This window comes from Orcinus orca, chromosome 14 (assembly GCF_937001465.1).
Source record: "Orcinus orca chromosome 14, mOrcOrc1.1, whole genome shotgun sequence".
NCBI classification, from domain to species: domain Eukaryota; kingdom Metazoa; phylum Chordata; class Mammalia; order Artiodactyla; family Delphinidae; genus Orcinus; species Orcinus orca.
This window is the reverse complement of record NC_064572.1, coordinates 20,085,703-20,099,729: the sequence shown is the minus strand read 5'-3', so window position 1 is coordinate 20,099,729 and position 14,027 is coordinate 20,085,703. Positions and strand designations below refer to the sequence as shown.

The 14,027-nt window shown below is 42.0% G+C and overlaps 1 protein-coding gene across 8 annotated transcripts in view; it reads left to right on the top strand.

Moving 5' to 3' along the window:
* Positions 1 to 14,027, top strand: part of RHOBTB1 (Rho related BTB domain containing 1) — a 69,053-nt gene that overhangs the window by 19,922 nt on the left and 35,104 nt on the right. For 7 of the 8 annotated variants that reach the window (XM_033406050.2, XM_049696634.1, XM_004279976.3 and 4 more), the window contains 2 exons: positions 11,889 to 12,090; positions 12,606 to 12,709. In XM_033406050.2, the coding sequence (XP_033261941.1) occupies positions 11,899 to 12,090; positions 12,606 to 12,709 (296 nt within the window). In that variant the 5' untranslated portion in view covers positions 11,889 to 11,898. Of the gene's footprint in view, positions 1 to 11,888; positions 12,091 to 12,605; positions 12,710 to 14,027 lie in introns of those variants that run through there. The other variant, XM_049696635.1, reaches the window with a different exon arrangement.

The window sequence follows — 14,027 nt, the reverse complement described above, 5'->3', positions numbered from 1 at the left end:
TGGAGACCTCCCACCCATCATTTCCTCTCATAACCCCTTTCGTTCTTCCTCAGGGAGCTTATCAGACGTACAGTTATGTCCCCAGGTTTAGTGGTCTCTCCCCACCTGACTGTGAGGGTCCCTGAGGGCCAGCACCACCCCTGGCCTGTCTGCTGCTGTCCACCTGTAGGCCTGCCACTCACTAAGTGCAGCCTCTGTTTCTTTAACTATGACAGCCCGAGTCCTAAGAACTATTTCAGCGGATGGATCAGGGGCACGAGAAAGGGCATTTGAGCAGAAATAATGGCACAGTCAACATCAAAGGCGAGGTTACCTGGCATGTTTGTAGGCGTGTAGCCCACACTTTACTTATGGTGGTTTTGAAACCTACCCTGGAATTTGTATGCACCTTTTAAACTGTTTCTGATTTGTTGTTTTTCACTGAGACAGCATGTATTAAGGGCAGTGGATAGACAGAAGGAGAAGTCTATTTCGAATCCTGGCCCACCTTCCCCACTGACACTGAGTTTTTAAAAAGGAAGGAACGTGATCTGGTGTAGGCCTCTACAGGGCTCTGCTGAGAACAAGTGAATGTTTCTAAAAGTGTCCCTGTATTATCTGTATCCCTGGACTTCTCTGCAGTGCTTTTTCTGTTACTTAATCTCTTTTTTGTTTTGATCACAACTTTCAATTGAAAAAATATTGTTGCTTTGAATGATGAAAGGCAGTATTATCCTGGAGATATATTTCGGTGAAGTTTTGATTTAGGGAAGCCCAGCGCAGCCCAGCCCAGCCCAGCCCCGACTGTCTCTTTCCCCAGGTCTGGACCCATTCTCCATTCCAGCTGAGATATTTATATAATGCATAAGGCAGCTCCTGCCTGACTAGGACTGGTGATTAAGAGCTCAGGATAATGAAATCTGCACAGTTGAAACTTGGCTGTTGGCTATAGTTATTATGCAACTCTTAACATTTCCCTTTTGTTCCGGCCAATAATATAAAATTCTCAGTTTTTCTTTCAAAGTTAACTCTTCAAAGACGCTGACATTTGTTCCACTAGTATTTTTAATGACCAAGTTAAATTATTTCTTAACGTTCAGAGTATATGCTTTTCTAAAGGACAAGAAAGTTTAGTGGCTGTGCAAGAGCCCTGTTCAAACTGTTAGTAACAGCCGAATGGAGCTTAAAGTACAAAGGCCCCTCTATGGGCCTTAGATTTCTGTCTTTAAGCAGACTGCTCACCTGGCCTTGACTGCAGTAGCAAATATAACAAAAGATACGGAAAAAGTGACAGTAAGAGGCGGCATATTCCGAGAGTGGGGTGATGTGGAGGAATTAGGAGATGCTCAGTGAGGCATCTTAGACAAGTGATAAATCTTTCCTTGCCATCCGCTCTAATGTCTGAATTTCTAGTGTTAGAAGAGATCTGCACCCTTACCTGAATTCAGATAGTGGCCCTATCCTAATGTGCACCCACCTGGGACAAGCGGAAACATCTAGAGTTTTATAAGCCACGGTGCCTCTGAATTATTCAGTTATGGAGACAAGACTCTGACGGTCACCTAGCTGTCGTGTGATTGAGGAAGCGAACGTGCCTGAGACGTCCTGAGAACCTGTTTCTTAAGAGAACAGGACAGCACAAAGGCCATCATCTCAAGGACTGAAGGTGGGTGTGGGGAACCATCACAGGAAGGAACATGCTTTGAAAAGCAGCCTAGGGCAGCTAGGGTCATGTTGGGCTCCATCACTGTTTTGCCCATGGTTTGCCCAGGAGTATATTAGGGACCCATGACACGGCTTTATAGAAGAGGGGCATCGTATGCTCATATATTCCAAGCACTTCCGTATATACTAGTACCCCAGAAACAGCTGATGATTCATTCAGTGAACAAGACGGGCACTTTGAAGTTACAGCTGCAGGGAAAAAAATTAAAAGGTCACAAACCACCATTCAGTGATTTGCTAATATAAGAAAAAATGAGTGAGAGAGAGAGGAAGAGAAAGAGAGTATCTATGTTTTTGATTGCTTCTCCTAAAACCATTTATTGGTACAGAGGAGCAAGTAATTTAGTCTGTGGGGAGGTGGGGCAATTATGAAAGCTTTTTAGAGGAGGTATTATCTGAATAAGATTTTAGGGAATGAACAGAATTCACCAGGCAGATGAAGAATTGCGGAGGTACACACAACGTTTAGAATTTTTTTTTTTTTGCCGTGCAGCACGTGGGATCTTAGCTCCCTGACCAGGGATGGACCGCGCACCCCCTGCATGGGGAGTGCGGAGTCTTAATCCGTGGGCCGCCAGGGAAGTCCCCAATGTTTAGAATTTTGAAAGCCATTTTGCACGGCTAAAGCAAGCTGTGTTAGTTTCCTACTGCTGCTGTAACAAGGTACCCAAAGTTAAATGTCTTAAACCAACAGATGTATTAGCTTATAGTTCTGGAGGTCAGAAGCCTGAAACGGGTGTCACCGGGGTAAAAATCAAGGTGTTGGCAGGCTGTGTTCCTGCTGGAGGCCCCAGGGGAGAATCTGCTTCCCCACCTGTCCCAGCTCCCAGGGGTTGCCTGCATTTCTTGGTTTAGGGCCCTTCCCTCTATCTTCAGAGTCGTCCTTTATTTCTCTCCGACTCTGACCTTCTGCCTCCTTCTTGCCTCCTTCTTCCACATGTAAAGGACTCTTGTGATTACACTGGGCCTACTCAGATAATCCAGGGTAATCTCTTCATAGTAAAGTCAGCTGGTTAGCAACCTCAGTCCCATTTGCTACCTAATTCCCGCGTGCCATGTAACAGAACATATTCACAGGTCCCAGAGATTCGAACATGGACATCTTCGAGGGACCGTTGTTTTGCCTACTGCACAGTGCACTGCAAGAAGTTGAGGGTGACGGTGTAGATAAGCGTGGGCATGATTCCTCAACCCCAGGTAGAAAAGATCATCCTATCGTCTGATATGGAAATGTATATATTAGTTTTTAATGGAGGAGTCGAGGTGCTGGAGATTTTCCTAAAGAATAATGTATATGTTTCAATTAACTATCGCTCTGAAACAAACCACCCCGAAAGTTGGTGGCCTAAAGCAACAGTTTATGATTTCTTAGGATTCTGTAGGTTGGCTGGGTGATTCCTCAGCTGGTTTCAGCCGGTTCACTCATAAAACAACATTCAGCTGGAGGGTTGGCCGGCCTCGAGGATTCAAGATGGCCTCACATTACGTGGCATTTGGTGATGGCCATCGGCCGGACTGCCTCGGTTTTCCTCACTGAATCCTCACCTTCTGCTGGGCGGGCCTCAGAGAACAGCCTTGAGGTTGCTCCAGTAGCACGAAGGTGGAGCTGTGGGGACTGTGGAGGCCTTCATTCCGGAACTCACACAGCGTCACATTCACCACATTCTTTTGGGTTGGGCCAGGAAGTCACTCACATTCAAGAGGAAGGGAAATAGATTCCATCTCCTGATGGGAGTCGCTGCCGTGGCCATATTTCACCCAGCACTGGGCTGTAAGGACAGGATTTTTTGCTCTTAGAGTAGGATTTTGGAATTGGAGATTTCAGAGGTAAAATGTTTCATGAAGGACAGCGATATCCAGCACACGGCCAACAGGTACGAATAGCTCCGTACGGTGTGGTGAATGTCACTGGCGCTGAAGAGGCGAAGAAGCTCTGAGGCTTGGGTGTGGGGTGCATCATCCTGTGGACGAGGCAAGAAGACTGAGTTGGTGGTGGATGTGCAGGAGCGACGTGAAGTCCAGTAGATGGCAGTAATAATGGCGGGGGCAGATACGGGATAACCAAGCAGATGGCGTAACCTGAGAGCTAGAAGATCGGGACCACGCTGTTCTAAGCCAGCCTTGTGGAGGGCACCGGTACCCAGAGCAGTGGCCTCCCTGCACCTCACCAAGTCCTTCACTTCCCAACCTCCACAATATCTTGTTCACTTACCAGTTTTTTTTTTAATTGAAGTATAGCTGATTTACACTGCTGTGTTAGTTTCAGGTATACAGCACAGTGATTCAGTTATGCATACATATATGTTCTTTTTCAGATTCTCTTCCATTATAGGTTATTACAAGATATTGAATATAGTTCCCTGTGCTATACAGTAGGACCTTGTTGTTTCTTTTATACACAGTAGTGTGTATCTGTTAATCCCAAACTCCTAATTTATCCCTCCCCCTCCCTTTCTCCTTTGATAGCCATAAGTTTGTTTTCTATGTCTGTAAGTCTGTTTCTGTTTCATAAATAAGTTCATTTGTAACATTTTTTACATTCTGCATATAAATGATGTCATGAAATTTGTCTTTCTCTGACTTACTTCACTTAGTAAGATAATCTCTAGGTCCATCCATGTTGCTGCAAATGTCATTATTTCATTCATTTTTTATGGCTTAGTAATATTCCATTGTATATATATATACCATGTCTTCTTTATCCGTTCCTCTGTTAGTAGACATTTAGTTTGCTTCCATGTCTTGGCTATTGTAAATGGTGCTGCTATGAACACTGGGGTGCATGTATCTTTTCAAATTACAGTTTTCATCTTTTCGAGATATATGCCCAGAATAGGGATTGCTGGATCATATGGTAACTCTCTTTTGTTTTTTAAGGAACCTCCATACTGCTCTCCCTAGTGGCTGCACCAATTTACATTCCCACCAACAGTGTAGGAGGGCTCCCTTTTCTTCACACCCTCTCCAGCATTTATTGTTTGTAGACTTTTTGATGATGGCCACTCTGACCAGTGTGAGGTGATACCTCATTGTAGTTTTGATTTGCATTTTTCTAATAATTAGTGATGTTGAGCGTCTTCTCATGTGCCTGTTGGCCATCTGTATGTCTTCTTTAGAGAAATGTCTGTTTAGGTCTTCTGCCCATTTTTGGATTGGGTTGTTTGTTTTTTTTGATATTGAGTTGTATGAGCTGTTTGTATATTTTGGAAATTAGTCCCTTGTCAGTTGCATCGTTTGCAAATATTTTCTCCCATTCCATAGGTTGTCTTTCTGTTTTGTACGGTTTCCTTTGCTGTGCAGAAGCTTGTAAGTTAGTTTAGGCTCCTTTGGTTTATTTTTGCTTTTATTTCTTTTGTCTTGGGAAACTGCCCTAAGAAAACATTGCTACGATTTATGTCAGAGAATGTTTTGCCTACGTTCTCTTCTGGGAGTTTTATGGTGTCATGTCTTATATTTAAGTCTTTAAGCCGTTTTGAGTTTACTTTTGTGTACCATGTGAGGGAGTGTTCTAACTTCATTGATTTACATGCGGCTCTCCAGCCTTCCCAACACCACTTGTCAAAGAGACTGTCTTTTCTCCATTGTATATTCTTGCCTGCTTTGTCATAGATTAACTGAGCCTAAGTGTGTGGGTTTATTTTGGGGCTCTCTATTCTGTTCCATTGATCCGTATGTCTGGTTTTGTGCCAGTACCATGCTGCTTTGATTCTGAAGTCTGAGAAGGTTATGCCTCCAGCTTTGTTCTTTTTCCTCAGGATTGTTTTGGCAATTCTGGGTCTTTTGTGCCTCCATATAAAGTTTAGGATTATTTGTTCTAGTTCTGTGGAAAATTTGATGTGGATTGCATTAAATTTGTAGATTGCTTTGGGTAGTATGGCCATTTTAACAATATTAATTCTGCCAACCACCATATGACCCAGCAATCCCACTACTCAGCATATACCCTGAGAAAACCATAATTCAAAAGGACACATGTACCCCAATGTTCATTGCCCCACTATTTACAAGAGTCAGGACATGGAAACTACCTAAACGTCCAACAACAGATGAATGGATAAAGAAGATGTGATACATATACACAATGGAATATTACTCAGCTGTAAAAAGGAACGAAATTGGGTCATTTGTAGAGATGTGGAGGGACCCAGAGTCTGTCATACAGAATGAAGTAAGCCAGAAAGAGAAAAGCAAATATCGTATATTAACATATACATGTGAAATGTAGAAAAATGGTACAGGTGAACCTATTTGCAGGGTAGGAATAGAGACATAGATGTACAGAACGGACATGTGGACACAGGGAGGGAAGGGGAGGGTGGGATGAACTGGGAGATTAGGATTGACATATATACACTACCATGCGTAAAATAGCTAGCGGGAACATGCTATACAGCACAGGAAGCTCAGCTTGGTGCTCTGTGATGAACTAGATGGGTGGGATGGGAGATGGGGAAGGAGGTGCAAGAGGGAGGGGATATAGGTATGTATATAGCTGATTCATGGTACAGGAGAAACTAACATCACATTGTAAAGCAATTATACTCCAATAAAAAATGAAGCTAAAAATATATATATTAATTCTTCCAATCCAAGAGCGTGGACTATCTTTCCATTTCTTTCAGTCACGTTCAGTTTCCTTTATCAATGTTTATAGTTCTCAGTACGTACGTCTTTCACCTCCTTGGTCAGGTTTATTCCTGTGTATCTTTTTTTTGGACATGATTTTAAAAGGGATTTTTTTTTTTTTTTTTACTTTCTCTTTCTGATATTTCATTGTTAGTGTAAAGAAATGCAACAGATTTCTGTATGTTAATCTTGTATCCTGCTGCCTTGCTGAATTCGTTCATCAGTTCTAACAGTTTTTGTGTGGAGTCCTTAGGGTTTTCATATAGAATACCATGTTATCTGCATGTAAAGACAATTTTACATCTTCCCTTCCAATTTGGACACATTTCTTTTTTTTTTTTTTTTTTTTTTTTGTCTGATTGCTGTAGCTTGGACTTCCAATACTATGTTAACTAAAAGTGGTGAGACTGGGCATCCTTGTCTCATTGCAGATTTTAGTGGGAAGGCTTTCAGCTTTTCACTGTTGGGTATTATGTTGACTGTGGGTTTGTCATAAATAGCTTTTATTATGTTGAGATATGTTCCCTCTATACACACTTTGCTGAGAGTTTTTATCATGAATGGATGTAGAATTTTATCAGATGCTTTTTCTGCATCTGTTGAGATGATCAACAGAGGTTTTTGTCTTTTCTGTTGTTGATGTGGTGTATCACATTGATTTTACTTATGTTGAACCAGCCTTGTGACCCTAGGATGAATCCAACTTGATCATGGTGTATGATCCTTTTTATGTGTGGTTGGGTTCAATTTGCTAATATGTTGTTGAAGATTTTTGCATCTATATTCATCAAGGATGTTGGCCTATAATTTTTTTGTGTAGTGTCTTTGTCTGGTTTTGGTATCAGGGCGATGGTGGCTTCATAGAATGACTTTGGGAGGGTTCCCTCCTCTTCAGTTTTTTGGAAGAGTTTGAGAAGGATTGGTATAAGTTCTCCTTTATATGTTTGGTAGAATTCTTCAGTGAAGCCATCCCATCCTGGACTTTTGTTTGCAAGGAATTTTTTCTTTTATTACAGATTCTATTTCATTTTTAGTGGTTGGTCTGTTCAGATTATATCTTCTTGATTCAGTTTTGGTGAGCTGTATGTTTCTATAAACTTGTCAGTTTCTTCTAGGTTCTCCAGTTTGTTGGAATAGTATTCTCTTATGTTTTTTTTTTATTTCTGCAGTATCACGTATTATTTCTCCTCTTTCATTTCTTATTTTTATCACTTACCTGTTTTTAAATAAACTTCTGACTTCTAGAGAGTGTACAAGTAGATTTTTCAGGCAGCATTTTTAACTGTCAGCATCCATGTCCTGAAGATTCAGTGAAAGTATGAAATAAAGTTCAAGTCGGTTTTGAGTGAGATTACAGAGCTGCCACAGTATCAGGTTACCAGTATCACTTCCGCCTAGCTATTCTTTCCCTTTTATACCTTCCTTGTCTCCCCAGATATGGATCTAAAGGCAAAAGGGTATCTTCATAGATCAGCAGGATTTATGGTGGCGAAATTTATTAACAATGTTAAAGGAATATTTATTACTCTCTTTTCCCAGTGAATAAAAATCAGAAACCAGAGAGTCATTATCCAGATGGTCGTACGCGCGCATTCAACCGTAAGAGTGCTAGATATGGATAAGTTTGAGCCCATAACAAGCAAAAGAGGATACAATTGCATATTTTTATAATTAGACCATAATGTAATGTTTATTGGTTTATGTGTAACAGATGAATACTTGGTTTACAGTACAAGAAGAGCAGGAGTTTACACCCTTGGCTGTGACGTCATACTCTTAAAGTACTTTTTAGACTACCACTAAGTAAATTTCTACCCAGAAGGAAAGATTTGGAGCCTCGGATTTTGGAAAGCCAGCAAACTCTTCCTGGAAGTGCCCCATGTAGAGTGCATGATCCGGGCTATGAGAATTTAACTCTGCCTGCCTTTCACTTCCCTTATACGCTGTCACCTTTGCACAGAGTTCAGCACCTTTGGCAGTCACTTCGGTTTTGCACAGATTGCTAGAGATGATAGGACCAAGGGATGTTATTCTCACCTTTGATGCAGAAATTCTTTTTAGGACTGTGCATGAGATGTGTCTATAAATAAGTGATGATATTTTTGTAATCATGGCCTTCATATAAAACCAGAAGGGCTTTTATCCCCCTCCAAGTCATCTTCTGTAAAAGCTACACAGCTATTCCACCTGAGCTGCCACTATCCAAATTATTTGGGGGACTCCTCTTTGGGGGGATGCTATCAGAGTAAGTTTGCAAGCCAACGAGAAAACCAATGTTACAGTTTTTGTGTCATGTCTGAATTTTTACTAAATCCAAACATTCTCCCCAATTTTATGGATTGGTTCTCTTTGACTTTTATCTATCTAAAAAATAAAATAAAATTCACTCAAAAGTATAAAGTTTTAATGTCACTTAGGACATTCAAAGTAATAGACCTCAGGTTCCAGAGTTGTGAGACTCCAAATGGAACCTGGTTTTTTCTGACATAGGCTACCCCATGGCAAGATCACCAGAATCTTGGCAAAGACTGTTGTGAAGTCCTACCACTTTTGTTCTAGGATCTAGAAGTGCCCCGTAAAAATATGTTTAACCTACCTTTGCAACTCTGTTATCCTTCAGTTAACTGCCACTTCCTCTCTCCCCCTCCCCACCCAGAACTTTCTCTGCCACCTTTGCATCAGGTCAGCTGTGCTCCATCTTGTATTTATGTGCTGCAGTTTTCAATGAATTACCCTTTAATTGCTCTACTAAAATGTATCCTTTTTATAGATCTTTATGATGATTAAGTTTATGATTTTTGCATCTAATCCTGGTCTTCCACCTGACTCAATTTTGTTGTCATCTAAAAGTATTCATTTCAGCATGATGATTATAATTTTGAAGCCATCGGTGTGTCAGGTATGGCCCTGGGGACTGAAAACATCAGTTCACCTAACCCTCACCGCATTAGGAGATGGGTACTATCATTCCCATCTAACAGACGAGGAAGCTAGGCTCAGATAGTGCAGCTGACTTGCCTAAAGTCAAAGAAATGACTAGAAAGCAGAGAGACCAGGATTCAAACTCTCATCCATCCAAGGCAGGGTTTCCCAACCTCGCACTATGGTATTTGGGGCCAGATAATTCTTCGTTGTGGGAGCTGCCCTGTACATTGTAGTATGTTTAGCAGCATCTCTGGCCTCTGCCTACCTGAAGCCAGTAGCCCTTCTCCACACCCATTGTGAAAACCAAAAATGCCTCCAGACATTGCCAAATGCCTCCAGACATTGCCAAATGTTCTAGAATTTAAGCACCACCCGTCTAATGCCAAAGTAATGCTTTTGCCACATTATACTATTAAATCGAGAACTAATACAATCATAGAATTTTAAGGCTGGATTTTAAAGAGGTTGATTTTTGGAATCACCACACCTGGCTAATCACCAGAATTGGAGATATTTAAAGACTCTTTTCCCACCCAAGACCTTCAAAATCAGCATTTACCAGGTGGGGGACAGGTATCTATTTTAAGCCTCTTCACGGGTGTAGGATCAGATCTTAACCTCACCACACATCTGTTCCTTGAATCACTCCACTCAATTCCTGCCAGATAGTTCTCCAGCCTCGGGTTTAACACCTCCTGTGATGGTGTTATCCACATTCAGATGGTCCTAACTGTGCAAAAGCATTCTTCTTTAACATTCTTCTTCTATCTCTCCCTCTATACCCTTAATCTCATATTATCCAAATTATCATTTTTCTTAAGTCAATTGAATTAAACATGTATTGAGGGACTTGCCTGGTGGCACAGTGGTTAAGAATCCTCCTGCCAATGCAGGGGACATGGGTTCGAGCCCTGGTCCAGGAAAATCCCACATTCCGCGGAGCAACTAAGCCCGTGCGCCACAACTACTGAGCCTGCGCTCTAGAGCCCACGAGCCACAACTACTGAGCCCGCACACCACAGCTACTGAAGCCCATGTGCCTAGAGCCCATGCTCCGCAACAAGAGAAGCCACCGCAATGAGAAGCCTGCGCACCGCAAGGAAGAGTAGCCCCCATTTGCTGCAACTAGAGAAAGCCAGCGTGCAGCAACAAAGACCCAATGCAGCCAAAAATAAATAAATAAATGTATTAAAAAAATTTTTTTAACATGTTTTGATTCCCAATTATGTATTAGGCCCTACTCTGAGCTTTTTTTTTTTTTTTTTTTTTTTTTTTACCATGGCTGTTAAGACCATTATGGACTCTTTTCAAGAAGATGACCATCCAACGGTTTTCTCAGTTTAACAGTAGACTTCCTCAGAAGAGCAATCATAATACATCAAAATCTTGCATGGTCGGCCACCCATCCAGCTGCTGCCGGGAAGCAGTCCGCTCTGCAACTTGTGGGGTTCCTGTTTTGGGGAAGCAGAGCTGCCAGCAACTTTCCTCTGCCTCTTCACCCCTCACCCAGCAACCCTCTTTTAACCCTTTTTGATGGTTTCAGGAAGATGCTGAAGTAGCTCCTCATTCTGGTAAAATCATTCTCTACCACATGCTCCAGATTTCTTCTCTGAAAACAGAGAGGAAGGGAATTTTTTTCAAAATCTTTCTTTATAGTGCTCCTCTTAAGAATATCTTTTAAGGAATTTGATTAATAAAAATTAATGAATGAGTATAAGGATAAATTAATTTTAATAATGTATCAAGGGACTTCCCTGGTGGCGCAGTGGTTAAGAATCCGCCTGCCAATGCAGGGGACACGGGTTCAATCCCTGGTCTGGGAAGATCCCACATGCCTCGGAGCAACTAAGCCCGTGCGCCACAACTACTGAGCCTGCACGCCTAGAGCCCGTGCTCCGCAACAAGAGAAGCCACCGCAGTGAGAAGCCTGCGCACCGCAACGAAGAGCAACCCCACCCGCCGCAACTAAAGAGAGCCGGCACACAGCAACGGAAGACTCAACTCAGCCAAAATAAATTAATTAATTAAAATAATAATAATAACAATAATGTATCCAATCTCACACTTACAGTTCACTCTTCTTTAAAGTCAAGTAGTCCCTTTCTGCTCACACTTTGGATTCTCCCCTAAGTCACCAGGATAGTTTAGAACCTACAGGAAATTGCTTTTTAATGAGAGATCTTGGATCACTGGAAGATTGTAACGGACACTCATACTGAAAAGGCTGCTTATGACCGAATGTGTAAGGTTAAACCTGCAGGTGCCCAGTCTCTTTAGCGGGTTGACGTGAGTAGCTAGTGAGCTAGAAATGTGTGCAAGCAGCCCTGACTCGCCTGGATGGAGCTCCAGTAGGCAGGTTGTGTTTAGAGAAAACCAAGGAGAAAATAACATGTTAACCGGAATCAACCGTTTGGGGTCAAAATAACAATCCGGTGTTTTTGTACTTGTGTGAGATATAAACAGAAAAGTTGAGTTTCAGTTTGGCTTAGTAGGAACTTCCAAACTTCTGGCTTCTGCCTGGGTACCTCCAAAGAAGTACCTGGACCAAGGGAAAACCGCCTGGCCCCCTCCCATCTTTGACCGCTCTGGAAAGCACCAGTGTCTTGAATGTGGTGTCTGCTCTCTTCTTCTAGAGTCTTATAAATGGACACTGACATGGACTACGAAAGACCCAACGTGGAAACCATCAAGTGCGTGGTCGTGGGAGACAACGCCGTGGGGAAGACGCGCTTGATCTGCGCCAGAGCGTGTAATACGACGCTGACACAGTACCAGCTGCTGGCCACCCACGTCCCCACAGTGTGGGCCATTGACCAGTACCGGGTCTGCCAGGAGGTAAGACAGACGGCGTTTCTTTAGAATCCTAAGGGTACATCATTGCTGTTGGCAGTCTGATTTTTATTTATTTTTTTGGATTTCTAGTTACTTGATTTTTTTTTTTATCAAAGTCTAGTTGCTTTACAATGTTGTGTTAGTTTCTGCTGTACAGCACAGTGATTCAGGTATACCTATGTATACATTCTTTTATATTCTTTTCCATTACAGTTTACCACAGGCAACTGAATACAGCCAGTCTGATTTTTTAAAAGCAGGGGAAGGGGTTAACTTGTATATTCGAGACAAAACTCACTTTTTAGTGTCACAAGAGAAAACAAAAGCCAGAAGGCCGACTTGGAGTGTGGCTATGGTATCCTGAGGGAGGGCTTTTGAGGCACGCGGCTCCAGGAACAGAATTAGGACTTAGCTAAGTCCTGTTAGATAGAAGGAGAACGCTAAATGCAAGTGCGTCCCGGGGGCTCTGAGGGGGAGCCTCTGACTGCCAGTGAGCATGGGTGCTGTCTCTCCTGCAGGTCTTGGAGCGTTCCCGGGACGTCGTTGACGAAGTGAGCGTTTCTCTCAGGCTTTGGGATACTTTCGGCGATCATCACAAAGACAGGCGTTTTGCATATGGCAGGTAAACCAAGACTAGTGCAGTTCAGTTCAACTTCAGTACAATTTCCTTTCCCAAACCCATCTCTGCTTCGTAAATCAACAAAAAATCACATAATATGGCCTCGAGATGTGTTGGGTTCTGCACTGTGTCTAAAAAAGACAAGACCAAAAAAAAGAGCAACCCCAAACAGCATTGTTTCCTGATGTCAAGAAAAGCACTCTGCGTGGCCACGTGGTTCCTCCCAGGAAGTACTTTATTTAAAACAACCAGTGCTAGTTAAACTGGACGTTTGCTGGATGCAGATTCTGTTGTGCTCTCCAACCCTGGGCCGCTTTGATTGTTGTCTTCCTGAATAATACTTAATTTACCTTCTCTTAGAATGTTTTAAGTTTTTTTAGCACTTGGCCACCCCGCTTCAGAAGGTCTCTTTGGTCTTTTTGTGACCATACTGCAGTCTGATGTTACTTGCTTTGGGCTTTGTTGTCTGAAAAGTCTATTGTTTTTATTTGAAGGTCATTTTTAAACAAGAAAGAAAAATATCTCTGAAGTCCCTCATAAAGGCACATTTCCAAAACGAACTGAAGCATTCATGTCTACTTTTCATTTAAAAAAAAAAAAAGGAGGAGGAGGAAAAATCCAGTAAAGGGAAGATAAATCTAGGACATTAATATGAGTGGGAACAAGGTCAAAGTACCGTAAAATATTTAGCAACTTCTCTTGGTCACTATAACTCCAAAGGAGTCTCCGGGACTCCAGCGGTCTTAAAGTCCCTCTCAGTGAATCTGTTATAACTATCAAAATCCAGATAAGGAGGAGATTTCCTTACCCCTTAATGGTAAATGAAGACGTTTCCTTTTAAGTTTAGAAAGTTTAGAATTTAGGTCTCTGTTAACATCAAGCATCATGCTACCTCACAGGATTGGATTAGATACTCCAAACGAGTTACTCCTTTGTATTGAGATAAGCTTTTCTGAAAGGACCTCTCTTTTCTTCAAGCCAGTAGCCCTCGTAAGCCTCTGAACTTCTATTGGCATTTATCCAAGTGGTCTAAAATACCGAATAAACCTCTGAAAGGGTTTGCCCTAGTCCTGAGAAGTCGTTCACACACTGAAAGAATCTGCAATTTAGGCGTTTGTTCAAGGGGGTCTCAGAAAGAGGCATGTAGAAGTAAAACTGATTTTAATGTCCCCTTGAACAACGAGAACTGTTGAACTTAATATCCAGCATTACAGATAGGTTTCTTCTTGAGTTTCCCGGTTTTTTTTTTTTTTTTCCCTTTCCATGATGTTCTTGATTCTTATCTTAGTTGCCATTTGGGTTTTTTTCTGTTGTCTCATTA